This window comes from Peromyscus maniculatus, chromosome 4 (assembly GCF_049852395.1).
Source record: "Peromyscus maniculatus bairdii isolate BWxNUB_F1_BW_parent chromosome 4, HU_Pman_BW_mat_3.1, whole genome shotgun sequence".
NCBI classification, from domain to species: Eukaryota; Metazoa; Chordata; class Mammalia; order Rodentia; family Cricetidae; genus Peromyscus; species Peromyscus maniculatus.
This window is the reverse complement of record NC_134855.1, coordinates 99893697-99916568: the sequence shown is the minus strand read 5'-3', so window position 1 is coordinate 99916568 and position 22872 is coordinate 99893697. Positions and strand designations below refer to the sequence as shown.

The following is a 22872-nucleotide window of genomic DNA, read 5'->3' as shown; positions in this document are numbered from 1 at the left end:
TCGCAGTGGGAGCATTATGAGCGGCGCCGGCTCAGCAGGACCTGGGTATTTTGCTTGCCCTTAGAGCAGTGTTCTCAGCCTGTGTGTTGTGACCCCTTTAGCAAACCTCTGTCTCCAGAAATATTTACATTACAATTCACAACAGTAGCAAAATTACAGTTATGAAGTAGCGACTAAAATAAGTTTAAGGTTGGGGTCCCCACAACGTGAGGAACTGTACTGAAGGGTCGCAGCGCTAGAAAGGCTGAGAAGCCGCGCTCTAGAGCAGCATGCTGCTGACTGGCTAAATCCACTTTGACCAGGTGCAACTGCATGTCTTGGAGCATTTTGTTATTTAAACTCAGTGGGTATGGCAGGGCTGTGTCATGGGACCCTGTGGCAGGTGTGCTGGAATACTGATGTCTTCCCATGATCCTTTTCTGCAGTGACATCTTTGCAAGGATAGGCCTTCATTTCCTGCTTCTGAGATCTTTTTCTTCTGCGTTAGTCATGGACTCTCAGCACCTGTTAACAGCATATGCTGTTATGTGTATGGAGGAGTCTTTGTCCTAATCTTTTTGTCTTTAGAACTTGATTTATCTGGGATGTGGACCTCGGTGGCCACATTGGCAAAAAGGACTTTGAACTCTAAATTGCTCCAGCAAGCTGCTGCAACTCATGCTGGTCCCAGGAGACTGAGGACATTTTTGTAAAACAGTTGGCACTGTGACAAGCCTTGAGTGTTTGTGCTGATACAAACAAGAAGTACTGCTGTTCTGATCGTTCCCTGCACGGTTTCTTTATGTTACATAATGATGCTGTTGATAGATTCTTATCAGTTAGGAACCGACCACAAAGCTAATTCTCTTGCTTACCAATAACCCACTTATAGTAGAAAAGAAATAAGGCCTACTGCAGAATGACTTTCCAAGGAATTAGGAAAGAAAACTATTTTCAGGAGGTACGCAGAAGCAGGAACTGGAGAAAAATTGCCGTGCTGCGAGTTATCTTAGAAAGCTTTGGCTGAAGCACAGAAAAAGGAGCAGTGCAGTCTTCCCTTCTGTGGGGGTGAAGGGAACAGCGGACGAGTTATAGGGTTCCCTAAGTCTGGACTAGACTGGTCCCACGGACACCTTGTCGGCTCTCCAGATCTCCCCGGAAAAAGACAATCACTAACGTTTCCGAAGAAAAGTAAAAAAATTCCACAACTTTGGTATTGCCATTGCCAATGTGTATGAGTGCATTTCATGCTTATTAAAATTTTCCAGTGGCGCACACCTTTAGTCCCAGCAGAGGCAGAGCCAGGCGGATCTCTGTGAGTTTGAGGCCAGCCTGGTCCACAGAGTGAGTTCCAGGATAGACAGAATGACACAGAGAAACTGTCTTGAAAAACCAAAAACAAACAAACAAACAAAAATCTAAGGAAATAGGATTATAGTGCCCCAAAAAAAAAGGTTCCCTGGAGCCCCGATGAACAAAAGAGGAAGGGAGAGAGTAAGAGATCAAATGTAAGGTTCTCTGCCTATCATTAATGCAATTTCGTTTTCTTGTCCTAGTGAGAAACAGATGTTTCTTGTTTTGTTTTCTTTTTCTTTTTGATTTTGTTTTTTGAGACAGGATTTCTCTGTGTAGCCTTGGCTGTCCTGGAACTCACTCTGTAGACCAGGCTGACCTTGAACTCACAGAGATCCTCCTGCCTCTGCCTCCCGAGTGCTTGGATTAAAGACGTGTGCCACCACTGCCTGGTGAGAAGCGGGTTTTAAAAATTGTGTGTGTGTGTGTGTGTGTGTGTGTGTGTGTGTGTGTGTGTGTGAGATGTGTGTGTCTCTGTGAACACCAAGATAACTATGAAGTCAGAGGATAACTTTTTGTTTTAAGATTCCATTTTACTTTTAGTTAGGTGTCTGGTGGGGAGGGGTTGTGCATGCGAGAATCCAGAAGAGGAGGTCTGGTCCTGGATCTGGCATTACAGATGACTGTGGGCTGCCTCGAGTGGATGCTGGAACCTAACTTGGGTCTTCAACAAGAATGTCAGCTTTTTCATGTGGGTTCTGAGGTGTGAATTCAGGTCCTTACACTTGTACTGCAAGATCTTTACCACTGAGCTAGGTCTCCAGCCAGTGTGAAAAACACTGCCTCCGTCTGATACACTGTTGACTCTTTATTTTTCAGGATCCAGCAAGTAGGCAAGGAGGCCTATGCCTTGGGGCTCACTTCCTCCCACAGCCCTTCAGTCGGGGCCGCCTGTGTTTGCTTCTTAGAATTGCTTGGTCTTGGCAGCCTCCAGCTCAGAGTGGACATGAAGGTGGCCAATGTGATTCTGGGCTACAAGTGCAGAACTGAAGACGTTCACCCCAGCTTTATCAGGGAGTCTCTCGGTACAGCACTTTTGCTGTTTCACCCAAAGGAACGTGGGGAAGGGTCAAAAGCACTGAGGTGGACCCAGCACTTTTCCCTTTCCTTGTGCAGTTCGAATGATTTATCTCATTTTCTCAGATGTCCCTCTAATCGGGTTTGAATGACCCTGAGCCTCATTACTTGAATGGAAATGCCCAGGTCCTAACTTTTTCTGTTGAACACACATGCACACACACATGCACACATGCACACTCTTGACGGCTCTGATCTTATTGGGCTTTTTCTTTGGTTTTGGGTTCTTTGGAGATGGGGTCCCACCGTGTTCTGTCTTGCTCAGGCTGACTCTGGGCTCCTAAACCTGAACAGCCCTCTTTCCCAGCGTCCTGAATAGCGGGTGCTACAGGGCTGTGCCGCTGTGCCCTCTTAGGTCTTTCTTGCCTGTGTGTCTTGTAGCTGAAAAGCTGTCTAAGCTTGCGGATGGTGACAGGGCCGCCACAGAAGAGTTGCTTGTTCTCCTGGAAGAAGGCGTTTGGAACAGCATCGGGCCGCAGGGTTCTAACAGGTTCGTGAGCCGCAGCCCCACGCTCTTGTCTAGTAGACCTGACTGTGCCAGCCTGTGTTTGCCTGCTCTTCCAATACCTTGCTCTCTCACCAAAATCCTGCTCTTCCTCGACCAGCAGAGCAGACAGAAAGTTGCACCTTACCTGTGGGGTTCCTTCTGTACAGATGAAAGGGAAGTCTGTTCCTCCTTGTAGGCTTTTAAGATTGTTTGACTGCCGGGCGGTGGTGGCGCACACCTTTAATCCCAGCACTCGGGAGGCAGAGCCAGGCGGATCTCTGTGAGTTCGAGGCCAACCTGGTGTCTATAGAGCGAGATCCAAGACAGGCACCAAAACTACACAGAGAAACACTGTCTCAAAAAAACAAAGAAAAAAAATGATTGTTTGACTGTTTTGTCTGCATGTATGTCTGTGTACCACATAAGTTCAGTGTCCTTGGAGGCCAGAAAAGGGCACCAGATCCCTTGGAACTAAAATTACAAAAGGTTGTGAACCTCCATGTGGATACTGGAGCTGACCACGGGTCCTCTGCAGAACAGCAAGTGTTTTTAACTACTGAGCCACCTCTCCAGCCCAAGAGGTGTGGTTTTTGTTTTGTTTGTTTTTCAAGACAAGGTTTCTCTGTGTAGTACTGGCTGTCCTGGAACTCACTCTGTAGACCAGGCTGGCCTCAAACCCAAAGACCTGCCTGCCTCTGCCTCCTGGGTGCTGAGTACACCACCACACCTGGCTAGTTTGTTTGTTTGTTTTTAAAAAGTCTAATAAATATTTGATATGTGTTGAGAAGTGTATATTTTTATTATTTTTATATAACACATGCATTTTTAAATTATTTTTATTTTTACCACAATGGAGATTAAACCCGCAGCCTCGTGCATGTTAAGCATCTGCTCTGCCCTGGGTGATACCCCCTACTCCCATCAAAAGGGTTTTGTTTGTTTTGCTGTTTTTCTTTTTTAAAGAGAATATGCTCTGGTTAATTTAATTTTTACCTAATTTCCAATTTTCAAGCTAGATCTATGTTATAGGTGTGTGTGTGTGTGTGTGTGTGTGTGTGTGTGTGTGTGTGTGTGTGTGTGTGTGTGTGTGTGTGTATGTGTGCACGCGCCCCCATGGCAGCCAAAGGTATTGATTCCTGGACTTGGAATTACAGGCAGCTGTGAACCAGCTGCCATAGGTTCTGGGAACCAAACCCAGGTTCCTTGCAGAAACAGTAAGCTGTCTTAACCACTTAACCATCAATGTTTACTTATTGATTTCGTTTCTTTGAGACATGGTCTCACTCTGTAGAACAGGCTGGCCTTTAAACTCATAGCTCTCCCCTGCCTCAGCCTCCTGAGTGCAGAAATGCACCACCATGCCTGGCCTTAGAGCTGTATTTTAATTTTTTCCTTCTGCTGTCCATCCCCAATTCCGACTATAGGTTGTCCAGTGAATCCAGCAGCCAGTGGACATTAGTGTTACAGTTCTGCACAGTCCACAATATGAAACCAAGCATGTCCTACCTTAGAGAATGTGCCAAAGCAAATGATTGGCTGCAGTTCCTGGTTCACAGCCAGCTCCATAACTACCACCCAGAAGAGGTAAGCACACTTTCAGAACAGTTCTTTGTGTTTGGACTGCGGTGAGACCGCGTTTGCCGAGTTGGTGGGATTAGCATCGGGCAAGAGGGTAATCCTCGGGAGATGTGGACGAGTTTCTAGGGTTCCAGGTTGAACATGGAAGTTCACTCAGATTCCCTCAAAAGCAACCAGTGTGGCGTCTCAGGTCTGTCATCAGTGCTAGGGAGACTGAGGAAGCAGGATCACAAGTTCTAGGCTACCCTGGGCCAGATGGCAGGACGTTACCACGGACAAGTCAGATGACTTAGGAGACATCACGCGGTCCTCCCTGACACAGTTCAGCATCTAAATGTTCATCCTGAGCCTTTCTGTATTCCCTCTAGCTGAACGGGAACATCCAGTGTGTTTCAACCGTCTGCTTTCTAGGTGATCTCTCTTCTCCGGTACTTCAGTCCAGTCCTTCAGGGCCACTTGAAGCTGGCTTTTGAGAAACTGTCCTCAGGGTCCAGCTCTCGAGTGGGTGTTGATCAAGACTACAGGTGCCTCCAGGAACTCCAGAGAAACCAAGAAGAGATGAGCGATTTCTTTGAAATTCTCCACCAGTGCTCAGAAGAGTCCGCCTCTTGGCGCCGGCTCCTAGCTGAGTCAGTGAGGCAGCAGGCCCCGATCCTCAGCGTCCTGGCCTCCTGCCTCCAGGTGAGGAGCACGAGGAGCCGAAGTTAGGGAGCCAGAGAGCAGTGGGGCAGAGAAGAGCCCGGCACGGTGGGGCTGCCTGGAATCCCACTTCCGTGGGTGGATAAGTTAGGGGGGTGGGAAGTTTGAGGCTAACCTGGGCCATAAGGTGAGACCCTGCCTCAAAACTGCGAAACAAGGCCTGGAGAGATGGCCCAGTGGTTAGGAACACGAGCTCGCTCACAGAGCACCTGGTTTGGTGCCCAGCACCCACATTGGGTGTCTCATAGCCACTTGTAACTCAAACTCCAGCGGCTCCGACGCTTCTGGGCTTCTGAGCACCAGCACCCGTGGGCACATACCCCCTACCCCCCAGACACTCAACACTCACATAATTAAAAACACAGTAAGTCTTCTTCAAAAGTAAAATGACAACCACGGAAAAAGAACAAAGGGGCCAGTGAGAAGGCTCGGCAGGTAAAGGCACTTGCCACCAAACTTGACAACCTGAGTTTGATTCCTGGAACTCAGGAGGTGGAAGGAGAGAACTGACTTCCACAAGTTGTCCTCTGACTCCACACATGCTCCATGGCATCCGTGTACATGCACACGTACGAACATGCCCACATACAAATACAATTTTAAAACCGTCTGGGGCTGGAGCGCTGCCCCTGATTAAGAGTGCTTATGCTCCCGCACACAGTGCTCACAGCTGCCCGTTGTTCCCGCTCTAGGGACCCAGCATCCTCTTCTGGCCTCTGTGGGCGTCAGCACACGCGTGCTCACACACAGTCAATCAAAACGGAGAGACCAGGAAGAAAAGGAAGGGAAGGAGAGAGGAAAGCAAGCAGCAGCTGGGGAGGGGAGGGTGTCCTGGCCTGGGGACAGCAGTGAGGCTCCCGTACTTGTTCCAGAGTCTCTGGAAGTTTCTGCGCTTCCACGGGCTCTTCCCCATCTCCTGACACCGGTGAAGCCAGCGGTCAGCGCTCAGACCCTGGTGGCCATCACGAGAACACTCTGCTGGGTGGGCAACCGCCTCACCCTTGCTGGAGAAGGGAGATTTTCAGTCTTGAATTCAGCCAGTTAGTGGAGTGTCATCCCCTCTGTGGCCTTTTGACGGCCATTCTTCAGGACAGTTTGATAGTCCCTTGCTTAGTTTGTGTCGTGTTTGGAAGCTTGCTGAGCGACCTGAACTGAGAAACAGAGTGACCTCTTCTGAGAGGGAATGCCCGTCTGTGGCTCTGTGCATCTTTGAACCCAGGCCGTTCCTTGGTTTTGAAACGTTCTCCTCTAATGACAGGGTGCCAGTCCTGTCCCCTGTCTCTGTGTTTGGATTGTCACCTCTGTGGAGGACAGGGTTGCAGCTGAAGCAATGGGACACATCCAGGCCTCTGTGGAGGATCATCCGTGGAGCCTCGAGGACCTGTCCATTATCTGGAGGACCCTGTTGACAAGGCAGAAGAGCCACACTCTCATCCGGGGCTTCCAGCTTTTCATTAAGGTATTTTATATGTACACACACACGCACGCACGCACGCACGCGCACACACACACACGCTCGCATGCTCCCTCACCAGGTCTTTCCAGAATGTCAGTGTTCAAGGCATAATACTCCTTGGCTTTTTCTTAAGTCAACAAGCGATAACACTAAAACTAGTGTGTGTGTGTGTGTGTGTGTGTGTGTGTGTGTGTGTGTGTGTGTGTGTTAGGTATCAAGCCCAAGGGCCTTTGAGATACACCACATTTACTTATCAGAGTACTTATATGTACTGGTTTAGTAAGTTCTCACAACAATATAAAAATACCTATGTGTGGGTGGTATGAGGTGGCATTACCCTTATTTTACAGATGAAGAACTAAAGCTTGTGTGGCTCAAACCATGCAGATTCAAGTGCGTTAGTAAGTGGGCACACTTACAGTTCAAATTCATCCTTTCTAATCCAAAGTTCCTCTTTTCTGGCCTGACAACCCACCAAAAATAGTCTGGTTGGTGTCGTAGAGAACAGTAAGGGAGTAGGCTGCTGGAGCCGTCAGCCTCCAGGAATGCTTGTTGGGGCATAGCGCCACCTAGTGGGCGGTCTGTAGACCAACCAGAAATGGATTTGTTGGTTTTTGTTTTTTGGGTTTTTTTTTTCCCCCAAAAGGAAATAACACGTGAGACTTAATTTGATTCTGAAGCTGTTATTAATAGCATTTGATGTTCTGGTCTTTCTAATTTCAACTCTTCTTCAAAGGATTCCCCACTTCTATTGATTATGGAGATGTACGAACTGTGTGTGTTCTTCAAGAATTACGAGAAAGCCAAAGTTAAGCTCGTGGAGTTCCAGAAAAGCCTTGAGACGGTAGGCTGGAATTGGGGTGCCCTCCTCTACAGTCTGAAGCTGGCTGGCACAGCTTTGTGCTGGTGGCTGGCATGGGAGGCAGCAGGCGAGTGATTGTGCCCCATGATTGACAGAGCGGCTTGCGTCACCGCGGAGAGGCCAGTGCTTCTCTGGCCCGTGGTCTGGTGGCGTAGCTAAACTTAGTGAGGCAGAGAGTAGTGGTCCCTGCTGTGGACACCAAAGGGGGGGTCCATGGCTGCATTTTGTCAGTCTGGGATGGCCTGACAGTGACGACAGCAAGACACCGCTGTATTTACTGTAGGAGGAAAATGTTTTATTGTTTGGGGGCCATTGAGAGGGCTCAGCAGGTTGACCTCGAAAGCCTGAACACCTCAGTTTCATCCTGAGAACCCAGGGTGGAAAGCAGAAGGAGAGGGGCAGCTTCCTAAACTGTCACACGTGGCCACCTCACACATCTCTCACGTACACAGAGTAAATAAGATTTTACTATTTTAGAAAGAAAATGCCTGCTCGGGTGAGGGGTTTGAGACATTGTGTTGCTCTGTAGCTTAGGCTGGCCTGGAACTTGGAATTCTCTTCCTCAACAGAGGTAAGAAAGTCTTTCTAAAAAATCTTCATGATAGGAATTTTAAATCTTCTAGGCTCAAATATAATCCAAGACCCCCTTCTAGGAAGCTGCCAAGTGAAACATGGTTAATTTCATGGCAGTACATAGGGGAACTAATTTGACAGTATGAAGAATTCAAGAATTTAAGCCAGGGAACTCCATAGCTCCCAGTGTCCAAGATTCGACTTTCATACACAAAGCCCCAATATCAGCACTTTCTAAAAAGTGGCAAAAACTGTCCTTTGAGCCTATTACTGCTTTCTGCCATTCTGTCAAATGCTCAGACACTCCTGTGTGATGGGTCCACAGGAAGATGCTCAGGGACTCCTGTGTGATGGGTCCAGAGGAGGATGCTCAGGGACTCCTGGGTGATGGGTCCACAGGAGGATGCTCAGGAACTCCTGTGTGATGGGTCCACAGGAGGATGCTCAGGGACTCCTGTGTGATGGGTCCACAGGAGGATGCTCAGGAACTCCTGTGTGATGGGTCCACAGGAGGATGCTCAGGGACTCCTGTGTGATGGGTCCACAGGAGGATGCTCAGGAACTCCTGTGTGATGGGTCCACAGGAGGATGCTCAGACACTCCTGTGTGATGGGTCCAGAGGAGGATGCTCAGACATTCCTGGGTGATGGGTCCACAGGAGGATGCTCAGGGACTCCTGTGTGATGGGTCCACAGGAGGATGCTCAGGGACTCCTGTGTGATGGGTCCAGAGGAGGATGCTCAGGGACTCCTGTGTGATGGGTCCACAGGAGGATGCTCAGGGACTCCTGTGTGATGGGTCCACAGGAGGATGCGCAGGGACTCCTGTGTGATGGGTCCAGAGGAGGATGCTCAGGGACTCCTGTGTGATGGGTCCAGAGGAGGATGCTCAGGGACTCCTGTGTGATGGGTCCACAGGAGGATGCTCAGGGACTCCTGTGTGATGGGTCCAGAGGAGGATGCTCAGGGACTCCTGTGTGATGGGTCCAGAGGAGGATGCTCAGGGACTCCTGTGTGATGGGTCCAGAGGAGGATGCTCAGGGACTCCTGTGTGATGGGTCCACAGGAGGATGCTCAGGGACTCCTGTGTGTTAGGCCCATAAAAACATACCCTTAAAAGTATTTTGGCTTTCCTGTTCCTAAATTTGAGGATTCTGCTTTTCATTTCCATAAGCCATTGTCTTTGAGCCTTTGTTGTTTTTTGTAGCTCGACACAGCAGCTCCGAGGGTCCTTCCTGTCTTCTCTGCCACGTGGATGAAAGAGCAGGTGTGTTTCCTTCTGAGACTTATGCCACAGCAGTGCCAGACGCAGTATGAGCTGGGGAAGCTCCTCCAGCTGCTTGTCGGAACTGAGCATCTCTTCCCCGATGGTAAGCCAGTGTCGCCCTGAAGCTGCTGCCAAGAAGTTAGCTCCATATCTTGGAATTATCTTTGGAGGGCATTCAGAACATTAGAATGCACCAGTAGATAGCACTTTGCCGACATCCATAACTGAGCATGAAGAGCTCATCTGTAATAGCGGCATCTACCATGATGACCGGTCCTAAACAGTTGTCACGTGGGGACACACACACACACACACACACACACACACACACACACGCCTCTGTATTGACACAGCATTGTCATTGTCTGTGGCAGGTAACTGTAACATGTCCTCATTGCTCAGGGCCACAAACCCTGTTTCAGAAATAATAATTAATTGTGAACATTTCAGAAAAACTTTATGCTTTGTGTGTGCGTATTCCTCCAGACATTGGCACTCTCTACGATTGTTGCCAGTTACATCAAACTGATGTTGCCTTTCTCCTCTGCTTGTTGCGTCTTTCACATCATTGAACGACAGTGTCCTCCAGTTACGCTGTTCTGAAACTCACAGATGTCAGCTGAAGAACACGGGTTCCATAGAACACTGACAGAATGCTGGACCCGCCGCTGTTTCCAAGATGTGGCGTTACAGAATGGCACTGGCTAGTGACTGTGTGTGCTGGGTAGTCTTTTGCCAAGTTGACACAACCAGCAGTCACCTGGGAAGAGATTGGCCTGTGGGCAGGTCTGTGAGGAGTTGTCTTGGTTGTTGATTGATAAGGGAGGGTCCAGCCCACTGTGGGCAGTGCCATCCCAGGGCATCTGGTCCTGGGTTGCGAAAGCTGGCTAAGCCCAAGCCGGAGGAGCAGGTCTGTAAGCAGCACTCTGCCATGGTCTCTGCCTCAGCTCCTGATTCGGGTGCCTGCCCTGACCTCCCTCAGTGATGGACTCTTACCTGGAAGAAACCCTTTTCTCCCCAGTTGCTTTTAGTCAGAATATGTAGCACAGTGACAGAAAAGCAATCTGTAACTTGTTATTACGAGCACAAATACAGTTTTTTAAAGCTTGTATTTTCCTTCTGTAATTCTTGTACCTAGGAGGCTGATGCAGGAAGATCTGAGGCCAGTGTAGGCTACATAGCAAGACCATGTCTCAAAAACCAAGAAAAACATTTGTGTTTTCTATACTGCGGGCAAAGAGGGAAGGCATGCCTGTATTGGTTGCTGTTGTGTGGTGTGTTGCCTGTCTCTAGAACTACCGTTCTGCAGCTAGCTCTGGAAATGGCCTCTACAGGATGTTTCTCGTGCCTTCCCTTGTGACTGGACACGCATGGGCTTCCCATAATACTGATTGGAAGTTGGAGCAAACCCAGCCACACAGAGTATTGGTAGAGAATCCTTGCAAACCCAGCCACACAGTATTGGTAGAGAATCCTTGCTGTGTCTGTCTGTCTGTCTGTCTGTTTTGCAGTGCTAGGCATCGAACTCAGGGCCTCATGCATGCTAGGCCAGCTCTCTAAGTGGGCACTTCCTAATGTTACTAGGATAATCTTTCCAGGGACAACAGGAAGTGCAGCTGGGTCTCCCTGTGTTGAATGAATAGCAGACGGAGCAAATACTGCTGCACTCTGAATATAGTGTATAGCAGCCATGCCTGAGGACAGGCCAGGACAATCGCAGCTGCCCTACAAGCCTGTGTCTCCAACTTATGATGCTGCTATTGAGTGAGCAAATGAACACACAATTTGATGGAAATAAGAACAAATGAGATAGACAGAAACACACACACACACACACACACACACACACTCATACACTCATACATGAACACATACATACATACATACATACATACACTGAACATGCTAAATGCCATATATACATACATCTGTACATATGTAGACTCATATACATATGTGTTTGTGTGTGTATAGGTAGATGATAGATAGGTAGAAAGGTAGATAGATAGATACATGGCACTTAGCATTTTGAGTATGTGAGGAACTGAACTTAGGACTTTTGTAATCAGTCAAAAGATTCGTTTTATAGGATACATGGCACACACCTGTAATCTTAGCACTTGGGAGGCAGAAACAGAAGAATCAGGAGTTCAAAGTTTTCCTTGGCTATTTAATGAATTCAAGACCAGACTAGGCTATGTGCTACCCTGTCTCAAAAATAAAAAAAAAAGTAAAAACAACCTGAAGAAGAAAGTCCTGGGCTGGAGAGATGACTCAGCCGTTAAAGGCTAGGCTCACAACCAAAAATATAAGAAAGTCCTGTGTCTGTTTCTCCTTTCTTCGGCTCCCCCGACCCTTGGAACACTGAAGCACTGATGTGACCATGTCTCTCTTCCACAGGTCCAGATGTGCAGAAGCTGTGTGTGCTCAGCCAGATCTTGAAGGATACACCTATAGCCATCAACCCTACAGTCATCACCAGCTACAGCCCCGAGAATTTTCAGCATGAGTGTAGATCCATTTTGGAAAAGCTGAAGGCAGATGGGCAGTTTGCTGTGGCCAGGAGAGTGGCAGACTTAGCAGCGTTACCCGCCGACAGCCTGGTGATCGAGCAGGTAGACCAGTTAGTTCGGTTGCTCAGACTCCTCCTAGCAGGGCACCGATGGGGTGCAGGCCACAGGATGTACAGTGACCAGCTTTGCATGTGTGGAAGAATACATGTTTCTGATGTACAGCGGTTCTCAACCTGGAGGTCACATATCAGATAACCTGCATATCAGATATTTAGATTATGATCCATAACAGTAGCAAAATTACAGCTATGAAGTAGCAACGGAAATAATTTTATGGTTGGGGGTCCCCACGGCATGAGGAACTGTGTTAAGGGCCGCAGCGTTAGGAGGTTGAGAACCACTGCTGTTAGAAGCTTGAGCTGATTTCCTTTGAACAGGACGAGTATAAGGTGGCTTTCTCTGCCCTCACTCAGGCACATGCATTGAGAATTGCCTTCCTCCTACCTTTTCACATGATTGTGCCAGCGCCCGCTGCCGCCCAGGCTCTCTGTGCACGCTAGATTTGCTTGTAGCCAGCATGGCCTTAGGGAGCATGAACATTTGGAAAGATGCTTCTTTACTCCAGCAAGGCTAAAGTCTGCTTTGTTCAATTTCACAGCTAACCCAGGAAATGGAGGCCCTAAAACACACTCAGAAGTGGTCCCTCCAACACGCAAGAATTGACTTCTGGAAAAAATGCCATGAAATTTTTAAGAAAAACTCCGTTTCGCACAGAGCAGCCTCTTCCTTCTTCTCCAGCCAGGCCCCTGCGATGAGCGAGCACCCCACTGAGGAGCAAGGCAGCCTGGAAGAGCGCCATCTGCTGCTCACACTGGTAGGGCACTGGCTTGCCCGAGAAGAGCCGGTCCCCTTGGAGGAGCTGCAAGAGCTGGAGAAAGAGACCTGGCTCTGCCGGCTCAGCCAGCACGCCCGTGGAGGGGACCCCGGGGGAACCCAGCCCGGCCCGCCACAGACGCCAGCGGGTGCTGAGCTGCTTCCCTGTGCTGCCTTAGCCGATGCGTTTTCCTTCTCCAAGCTTGCTGCTCTGAACACACCCAAATACTTAGCCCTCAGTGGTCTCCCATCCAAAGAGGTGTGTGAGGACGGACTGGATTGGAAGGCGCGGGAATCGCTGAATGTGTTGATTGGACAGCTGCTGGATGACGGCCGTGTGCACGAAGCCAGCAGAGTGTGCCGGTATTTCCACTTCTACAGTCGGGATGTAGTGCTGGTGCTGCACTGCCGGGCCTTGGCGTCCGCCGAGGAGGCCAGCCTGGAGGACCTGCACTCGGAGATCCGCGCCCTCCTCGCCAGTGCCGCGCTGCCGCCCGACGACCAGGAGAGCCCTAGCGCCCCTCTGCGGAAAGCCCATAGCTGTGAGTAAGGACGACACACATGGGGCCGGGCCCTCTCAAAGATGAGGGGCCTCCCGGGGTGTCATAGTTACCCTAAACTAAGGAGTAATGTGTAAACAAGGTAATTAACGAGTCAACAGGTAACACCTTTTACACCTAGCCTATAGATCAGGTTAGGGGAATTCAGTTTGTCTGGTAGCTAGTTTAGCTGATGGAAATTATATAAATATTATATTAGCCAGCACTGGGAGGCAGAAGCAGGATTGCCCATGGGTTTGAGGCCACCCAAGGGCTACATAATCAAGCTGTCTCAAAACAAAAATAAAACCAGGCATGTGAGCACAGCCTTTATTCAGGAGGCAGGTGCAGTAGCTTTCTGTGAATTCAAGGCTAGTTTGGTCTATATAGCAAGTTCCAGGACTGACGGGTCTAGGGAAAGAAAAGCTGATATAAAGCACACACACCACGTTTGCGGGTTTGGTTCCCAGCATCCTAGTCAGGTCATCTCAACGACCTGTAACTCTGGCTCCAGGGGACCAGCACCTTCTTCTAAACTCTGCTGCCGCGCACACACACACACACACACACACACACACACACACACACACACAGAATTAAAAATCAAATATTTAAGAGTTTACAGTTACACATTGGTAGCATATAGAAATAGGATAGGCTTTTTTGTGTTATTCACCGCTTGACCTCGTTGAACTTGCTTTGTTTATGTGTTTTCTTATTTTTCTTGGGATTTTCTGCATAGACATGTCATGTGTAGACAGGTAAAGTTCTGTCTCACCAGCTCTTAGGAGTCAGTGTGCTGGCTGGGCTAAAACTCTGTTAGGTGGGGTGGCCACGGGCACACCCCCTTGCTGCCGGTCCTTGGAGTTTGGGGATGGATTATTCTCATTGTTGTTCAGTGTTCCATTGTGTTGGCCTCTGCATCTGTTGATCTGACCTTTAAACCATTCATATGAGATATGTTTATTGATTTTTAAATACTGAACCAACCTTGCGTTCTCAGGGAAACTCTTCCCGACACGTTCCCCTTTTGATAAATACAGCTGGGATTGATTAGCTCTTTAGCTGAGGGCTTTTGTGTTTATGTTCTTGGGGAATATTCTCTAGTTTACTTGTTTTTTGTTTTGTTTTTTGAAACAAGGTCCCTCTACATAGCCCTAGCTGCCCTAGAACTCACTTTGTAGACCAGGCTATCCTCGAACTCACAGAGATCCGCCTGCCTTTGGAGTGCTGGGTCAAGGCGTGCGCCGCTACACCCAGCTGTAGTTTGCTATTAAACAATAGTTTTTGTTTGTTTGTTTTATTTTTAAGCAGTTGGGATAATCTGGTTTTATGAATTGGAAATTATACCTTCTTTTATTTTCTGAACGCCATTCCCAACCCATCCCCACCCTTCCAAGATCTTCTGTAGCCTAGGCTGGCCTTTAATTCCCTGTGTCCCTGAGGATGAGGCTGAACCCCCGACCCTCCTGCTCCCACCTCAAGTGCTGGATTAGAGGCATGAGCCGCCATGGCTCACTTGATGTTGTTTCCTCAAATCTGAATCTAGAGGCTTCATTTCAGAATATTTAAAGTTATGAGTTCCTTTTATAATTATATAACTATGCAGGTTATCGTTTGGCTTTTGGATGAGATTTGGTAGTTTGTGATTTTTGAGGAAACCTTTTCTTTCCTGCTTTTTGGGTGATTTGGACTGTTTTCTTTTCTACCACATTGTGCATTGTTTTTTGTTGTTGTTTTTTAAGAAATGTGCGTGGGTGTTTTTCACTGTGTGTATCTGCACCGCGTGTGCCCGGTGCTCACAGAGACCGGTGCAGGGTATGGGATCCAGTGGAAATAGAGGCAGAGACAGTTGTAAGTCTCCATGTGGATTCTGAGAATCCTCTAGAAGAGCAGCCAGCGTTCTTAACTGCTGAGCCATTGCTTCAGCCCCTCAGCTCTTTTTGACACGGGGTCTTTCTGTGTAGCCCTGGCTGGCCTGGAACTCACTCTAGACCCCATGTCTGTACTCCACGTGTGTATCCATTGCCCTCCGCAGCCAGAAGAGGGTGTCCACCCCCTGGACAGGAGTTAGGGGCGGTTGTGAGCTGCCATGTGAGTGCTGGGAACTGAGCCCAGATGCTCTCTCCACAAAGCAGTATGGTTTACTCCTCCCAACCCCCAGCTCACTCCAGCTGCCACTGCAGCTCGGCCACCACTGCCAAGGTGGCTTGGATGCCAGGACAGGGGAGAGGAAGCCCAGGCACGTACGCTCTACCTTAAAAACAGTACTCGTGCTCGCCTAAGTGCTCATCTGTACGGACACACTCGGAGTCTCTCCTCCGCCTCCGTGCTCAGGTCTGGGTTTCCACAGCTTACTAGATAAGGAAATGACAGTTCTGGTCATCTCCAGTGTCCTTGCTTTGCTCTCAGGCTCTGCATACAGCCACTGCGTGTCTAGGAGTTATACAGCCGGAGTTCGGGGGAGGAACAGAGTGCAGCCGGCCAGTCTCATCTTGCTAGCACTCAATGCCCTTGGTGAGGGATTCACAGGGCCTCAGTTGTGCTCCATTTATCGTCACCACCACCTCCATTTGGGGGTTTGTTTGCTGTGTTTTGAGACATAGCCTAGACTGGCCTCCAACTGGCTGTGTAGCCAAGGATAACTTTGAACTCTTGACCTCCTACCCCCGAGGACTGGGATCAGAGAGATGTCCCCCGACACCCTGCTTCACTTTTAAAGTGTATGTTTTTAGACTTGAGCTGTTTTTCTATTTGTTTGTATCACTGTATGGCCAGCGGTTACCTTGAGCTTCCTACTGAATCTCCATGTGTCCACTTCTGGAGTGCTGGGATTACAGGCTTGTGCCACCGTGCTGACTTTTGTGATAATGGAGTGGAGCCCGGGGCTCCAGGCATGCTAGGCAAGCTCTTGGCCAAGTGAGCAGCAGCTTCAGCTCCTGATGCTTAATATAAGCATGAAAGTGTGTCATGTTTAGTGTAATAAATGACAGACAGAGGACGGTCGTGCAAAGTGAATCCAATGCTATCTTCTCAAAGCTCCCAGAATGCCAGTCTTTTGCTTGCGTGGTACATGTTACTTTCTGCACGCCAGTGCAAGCACATACAAAACATTTTCCCAAAGTTAGACTCTGTCATATGAATCTATGTTTTCCTGTCAGGATGTACCAAGAGACTCTAATGAGGAAGGATTATTCTACTGAACGATGTACCATAGTTTACAGGTGTTTGATTGGTCGTAAACCTTGCTCTGTTCCACAAACAGCAAGGCAGCAGCTCACATTCTGTAATCTAAGCACTTGGGAAGCTGAAGCAGGACAATCACTTCAAACTTAAGGCCAGCCTGGGCTAAAAAAAAATGAGTTTCAGGCTAGCTGGTGCTAAGAATGAGATGCTAAGAGACAAAAAGGAAACAACAAAGTGTTATATATTCTACTTTTATTTTTTTCCTTATAGAAACCTTTTACCAAGTAAGCATCATTTCTCCTAATTCAGGCTAGGGCTTGGGATTTTTACAGGGCTGGGATTGTACCTAAGGCAAGCACTCTACCACTGAGCTGCATGCCTGGCCTTACGATTTCCTTTTAAAAACCCCAGAATAAGACTGTGAAGGAATGATTTGAAGGAGAAGGGAGGCCAGCAGCTGGGGGCAGAGCAGGGTGAAGTGAGGACCAAGGAGATTGAGAGATAGTCTGGAGATCGGGAGATGTATTGGCTCTGCAAACCGAGGCAGAATTCAGGAGCAGAGGGATCTGACAGTGCCGTGGTGCTGACATCTAGAGTATGCAGGAAGCTCTGAGTCTGAGGTAGTGTGAGATCATTGAAGAAATCATGGCTGGATTTCCTGAAAGGTGGTGATCCAAGTTTAAGTGGGGCTCTGTCAGAGTGGCCCCAGACCCCGGAGCATCATGGGAGTTCAGTTCAGAGGAGGGGGAAGTGCTTTTCAGAGTGATAAAGTCAAGGGGAGCTCGGGAGAGGCCAGCCTAAAGCTCCCTTCAGACTTGGGTTTGCTTTCAGCTTCCAGTTTGGACAGTCAGTCATTTATGATGCTGCCATCTACGGATGAAGTGGCAAGGAATCTCCGAGCTCTCACAAGCCAGTGCCTCCATGGGAAGAACTACTGCCGGCAGGTCCTCTGTCTGTATGAACTTGCCAAGGTATGTGCGAGAGGGGATCCCCACAGGAGCACTGTCTGAAAGGGAAGTGGGAAGTCGGGGTACTTTGGACACTGCAGGGGCAGCTCTTGAGATGATAATTGTGAAAGAGTCAGGGCTAGAGTGTGTGCCTAGCATGAGCAGGGTCCCTGGATCCCCAAAGCCACAAGAAAACAGGGAACTATGACTTATACGTAAGGCCCTTGTCAAGATGTTGGCCCATCTGGGGACGAGTGTGGAGGATGCCAGGTCAGTTTGAGTCTTGGCTGTAGCTCAATCAGTCGAAACGTAGGGCAGGGTACTAACCTTCCATGGGCTGCTGGCTCTTCTCTATAAATAGTGATTTGAACATGAGTTCCTTCTAGACTTCATGATTTTGCTTTATGATTCGAACATTACATATAACATTTGATGCATACAAAGAGAGACGGCTTAAGCCTTTAATCCCAGCACTTGGGATACCGAGGCAGGATTACCAGGAGTTTGAGGTCAGCCTGGGCTGTGTAGTGAGACCCTGTCTCCTGCTTCATCCCCTTATTGCAAAAAATCCAGAGCCAAGATTTGTGCGTGGCCCTGTGCTAGTTGAAAAACAGTCAGAAAGTGCAAAGATATGAGGGAAACAAGGCTGAGCGGTGCAGCCCTTTGCCTTAGACTGGGGTCTCTGGAGACTTAGGCCTCAGCTTATGTTCCAGGAATAAAGGGCCTTTCACATTTCATTCCACTCCTTTACACTGGATGATTGAAAAGACCAGTGTTCATCACGAGGTGAGGAACCTGACTTGGTAAAATGGCAGGACTAGACGGCACACTACTGGCTGCTTCTGGGATTCTGGGATTGCTAAGCTCAGGCAACACCTGCCCCCACATTTCAGAATTCGTTCTCTTACTTTTTGCTTAAAAAATTACTCTGCTCCTGTTGTCTTCCACTTAGGAGTTGGGCTGCTCCTATGCAGATATTGCTGCCAGGGACAGTGAAGCCACGCTCCGGACAATCTTGGCTTCTCAGCGGCCTGACCGATGCAGACAAGCCCAGGTCTTCATTAGCACGCAGGGCCTTGAGCCAGACATTGTGGCTGAACTAGTGGCTGAAGAGGTGACCCGAGAGCTGCTGACCTCATCAGAGGGAACAGGTATCCTTCTCTCCAGACCTCCCCAACCTCGGACAGCACTGTTTCCCAGTACTAAAGATTTGAATGTTACAGTCATACACAGCTTGTATGTTGTCCTTTCAAGATTCCAGATTGTAAAAAAAAAAAATCCTTTACATTTATCTTATTGCTCTGTATTGTTTTATGGTCATGGTTAGAACAGTTCTGCCTCTGAAGAATGCCCCTGTCCTATAAGACCTGATGGAAAAAGCTGTCAGCACCCCTCCTGCTGCCAGGCCTGGGCAAAGTTGGCCTCCTGGCCCCATGCTCTGGTCTTTTTGCCAGCTCTCTTATGGCAGACTCAGTGCCTGTCTCCATATCTTTCTGTGCAGGAGAAAAGCAGCCTTTCAACCCAGCAGAGGAAAGCCATGCATTTCTTCAGCTAACTGCTGTGTGTCAAGACCGCACACTGGTGGGCATGAAGTTGCTGGACAAGATTCCCTCTGTCCCCCACGGGGAGCTGTCCTGCAGTAAGTCCTTATAACTAAACTTTTGTACTGTTGTAGCACCTGTAGACTGCTTCCAGTTCTTGCTCTTTAAGTTTAAGCCTGTCAGAGGATGAGCGCTCTCTAGACAGGGCACTCTCTGCCAGGCCCTTCCCTTTCCTGCCAAGCACAAGTCAACAGTATTACAAGCCCGTCTTATGCATGTCCTACTACCCAGCCACAGAGCTCCTGATCCTGGCCCATCATTGCTTCACCTTTACATGCCACATGGAGGGGATCATCAGAGTCCTACAGGCTGCCCGGATGCTTACAGATAACCACTTGGCTCCCAACGAGGAGTACGGGCTGGTGGTGAGTAGTCCCCTCAAACCCACTCTCATCCTGAGGCAGCTTTGAAGAGAAACAGACAAGGGCCCCAGCTCACAGCTGATAGGGTCTTGGGGAATTCTGCCCTCTGGATCCCCACATCTGTTGATTACTGGGCAGTCAGTTCAGCCCTTTGTTCCTGGTTGATTTGTTCAAGTAAGTGTCCCAAAAGAGCAGCAAGATGTCCCCTGCCATGTCCCAGGGCTATTGTACCTTCTTGCCAGGTAAGTCAACTTTTCGAGGGGAAAGAACTGCTTCTCCAAACAAGATTCAAGCATAATGTGTCCCCGAATTGACCCACATAGGTAGGTAAAATGCACCTTAGTGGGATGAGGAGTGACAAGAGGAAGCACCCACTCAGAAAGGCATTTTGTAGCACTTGGTAGTCAGTTTAAAAAGGACAAGGGGTGACACCCAATGACATCCCAAAGATTCATTTCCAAATTATCCAGAGAAGCCTCAGTTGAGTGATTGGGAGAGAATGAAGCATGGCGTTTGGTGACGGTAGTGGTTGGCTCCAGCAACTCGAGTCCTCTTTCCCTCAGGTACGCCTCCTCACCGGCATTGGAAGGTACAATGAGATGACATACATATTTGACCTCCTGCATCAAAAACACTATTTTGAAGTTCTGATGAGGAAGAAGCTAGATCCGGTACGTGTTTAGTAATGAGCTCCAGGATATGAGCCCCTCCTGCTCTTGGGAATGTATCTGTGTAGGGCTCTACAGTGTTCATAGAGGCCAAGGACTTCTCTGGGTGCACACCATCACCAGTGACTTAAGCTACAGAGTTCAAAGACTATGTCATGATATTGATGCTAACTATTGAAGAAAACGTTTCTTTCTTCACCTCAGCCTTTAACCACTATTGTTAAAATAGTGCCTGTTCTGGTAAGAACACACCCTCTTGAGAACCTGTCAGTGCTGAGGCTGTTAAGCACTGCTAGAGGGTTTTTTTTTTTTTCTTCAGACAAAATATGATGCTGAGAGCCAGGGCAGGTCTCCCATTCTGACAGAGGGCTCAGGCATCTAATTCTGAAGTGAGGGCAGAAGATTTTAAAAGCCAGGAGGGTTAGACAGCTGCAAGGAAGCGAAGTCTTCCAACACACCAGGGCCGATCCACTCAGGAACTGGAGGCATGCACCAGCCCAGCCCAAGTTCAAACCAGACAAATTCCAGCACAGAAAAGGGGAAAGGACACAAACCCACCAGGAAGTCATTTCTAATGGACACCTTCTGGGAGAGAGAAGTCGCTTATGGCTGGTCAACCACACTCCAACTCCATGCTTGTTTTGTTTTGTTTTTTGGTCACCACAAAACAAACTTCAGTTTTGGTTTGGTACTTTTCTTTTTGGCCTTTTTTTTTTTTTAAGAAGGAACATGAAGCTGGGTGGGTAGGGAGGATATAGGAGGAGTTGGAGAGTAAAGAATAGGATCAAAATATATTGCATGGAAAAAACACTCTAAAGCCAGTAAGTAAAACAAAAAAATACCAAGATAGGAAGCAGATACATAGACCTGGGCCAGAGAACCATTTATAACAACCAGGAAGAAGCCTTGTAAACAGAGTCTTTGGGCCTCTTTATCCCCATTATATGCCATGACATGAGGTATGTCACTCATATGTTTACAAAGCGTTTGGGTTGGAGGCTTGTCTCTGTTCATTTCTCCTGTCAAAAAATACAGAGTTAAGAAAAATCTGTTAGGCTGTTTCAAGACAATCCTGCTGATGACAAAGGAGCAAGACCCTTCATAGGTCCATCTTCAAGATCCCGAGATTTGCAAATTGTTGTTTTGAGGCACTTTTGCATTTAAAAATTTTTAATAACTTTTTTTCCGATTACAAAAGTAATACATACTCCATATAAGACACTTAGAAAACAACATGGAAGACCTCAGTGTCCACCATCTGGAGACAGCCACTGCTGATTTGATATACCCCTTTGCACATGTACCCCAAAAATATAAAAATCCACATTTTAGCAAAATTTTATGCTTTGAAAATAAGGGATAATTGAGGTTCTCCTTTTACAGTGTCTGCTGTGGCTATTTCCCAAGTCAAGGTAGTCTGAGTGGCAGAGGCCATAGTTAAGTGGTAAAGCATGTGCTTAGCCCTGGGTTCAATTCCCCAGTGGGGGCAGGGGCCTCACTTCAGCAATTTAATGGCTACAAGGTATTCTTAGTCTTTATTTGGGGCATCCAGGCTGCTTTTAATTAATGTTGTTAAATCTTTTGCATTCACCTTCACACTTGTGTCTTCGGGATAGAGTCCTAGCAAACAGAATAGTAGGTCAGTGTGTGCTCTTACAGCTGCCTTTATCTGGTCAAGTTAACTTTATACTCTCAACAAGGACACGTCTGTTCCCTTATCCTCAAGACAGCTTAAGATTTTATAGTCATTTTCATCATTTACCTTTCCTTGGGGATTTTCCCCAGTTTATAAAACCAAGGGACTCAGCTGATCTCCCCTGTGGTCCCTGGTTAAGACCTTGGATATCCCTTTTTTTCCTGGGCAGAGTGGCACCCTGAAGACAGCCTTGCTGGACTACATCAAACGTTGCCGCCCTGGAGACAGCGAAAAGCACAATATGATTGCCCTGTGCTTTAGCATGTGCCGGGAGATAGGGGAGAATCACGAGGCAGCAGCCTGTATCCAACTGAAGCTGATTGAGTCTCAACCCTGGGGTGAGTGAGGTGTAGCACCTCCACAGCGGTGCTAACACTAACCCTGCCAGCTCTTAAGGAGTAAGGGCACTCGGCAGCAGCCAAGATGGCAGGGGATGGCACTTCACAGAAGCGCCTGAACCTTAGGACTACCCTCCTAGGGTGTTATCCAGCAAACCCTAGAGTTAAGTTCTAGTGAGGACATTTCTTGCCTGAGTGAAACATTCCTACCTATGAATATACTTAGATTCTGTTTCTCTCATCTAGCCTGCTGCCTTCACTGAGTGGTCTGAGAAGTCACTCAGCTTTATAACAAGTGTCCTTTATTCTACAGAGGAAAGCCTCAAGGATGGAGCCCAACTAAAACAACTCCTGCTTAAAGCCCTGACTCTGATGTTGGATGCAGCAGAGAGTTACGCCAAGGTAACCAGTGTCCTTCTGGCCTGGCACTGGCATCCGTAGTAGGAGAAATGACTTTGGCTTGGGCTCTTCCAAGTGAAGAGGGAGTGTGGAGTGGGTCAAGCCAAGGTCAGAGTACGTGAGTACAGAAGATAGGGTAACAATAAAATTCTCCCTTCTTGTGCTTCCTCCTCCCGTCCCTCAGGACTCCTGTGTGCGACAGGCCCTACACTGTAACCGGCTCACCAAGTTGATAACACTGCAGATTCACTTTCTGAACACTGGTCAGAACACAATGCTTATCAACTTGGGCCATCAGAAACTAATGGACTGTATCATGGCCCTACCTAGGTTCTACCAGGTAAGAACACTGACAGGTACTGCCAGTATAATCCTGTGGTGTCTCACCCTTGGTGCCCAGAGGCTAGGTGACTGAGGTCT

The 22872-nt window shown here is 48.2% G+C and overlaps 1 protein-coding gene across 1 annotated transcript in view; it reads left to right on the top strand.

Annotated features, from left to right (window-relative positions):
- The window catches only part of Spg11 (SPG11 vesicle trafficking associated, spatacsin), a 76773-nt gene that overhangs the window by 52088 nt on the left and 1813 nt on the right, over positions 1-22872 (top strand). The window contains exons 22-38 of the mRNA XM_042276101.2: positions 2152-2357; positions 2791-2899; positions 4321-4480; positions 4886-5155; positions 6432-6632; positions 7366-7473; positions 9271-9433; positions 11731-11945; positions 12502-13258; positions 17273-17412; positions 18341-18539; positions 18890-19027; positions 19221-19354; positions 19915-20022; positions 21885-22053; positions 22367-22455; positions 22637-22792. Coding sequence (XP_042132035.2) covers positions 2152-2357; positions 2791-2899; positions 4321-4480; positions 4886-5155; positions 6432-6632; positions 7366-7473; positions 9271-9433; positions 11731-11945; positions 12502-13258; positions 17273-17412; positions 18341-18539; positions 18890-19027; positions 19221-19354; positions 19915-20022; positions 21885-22053; positions 22367-22455; positions 22637-22792 — 3322 coding nt within the window. The remainder of the gene's footprint in view (positions 1-2151; positions 2358-2790; positions 2900-4320; positions 4481-4885; positions 5156-6431; positions 6633-7365; positions 7474-9270; positions 9434-11730; positions 11946-12501; positions 13259-17272; positions 17413-18340; positions 18540-18889; positions 19028-19220; positions 19355-19914; positions 20023-21884; positions 22054-22366; positions 22456-22636; positions 22793-22872) is intronic.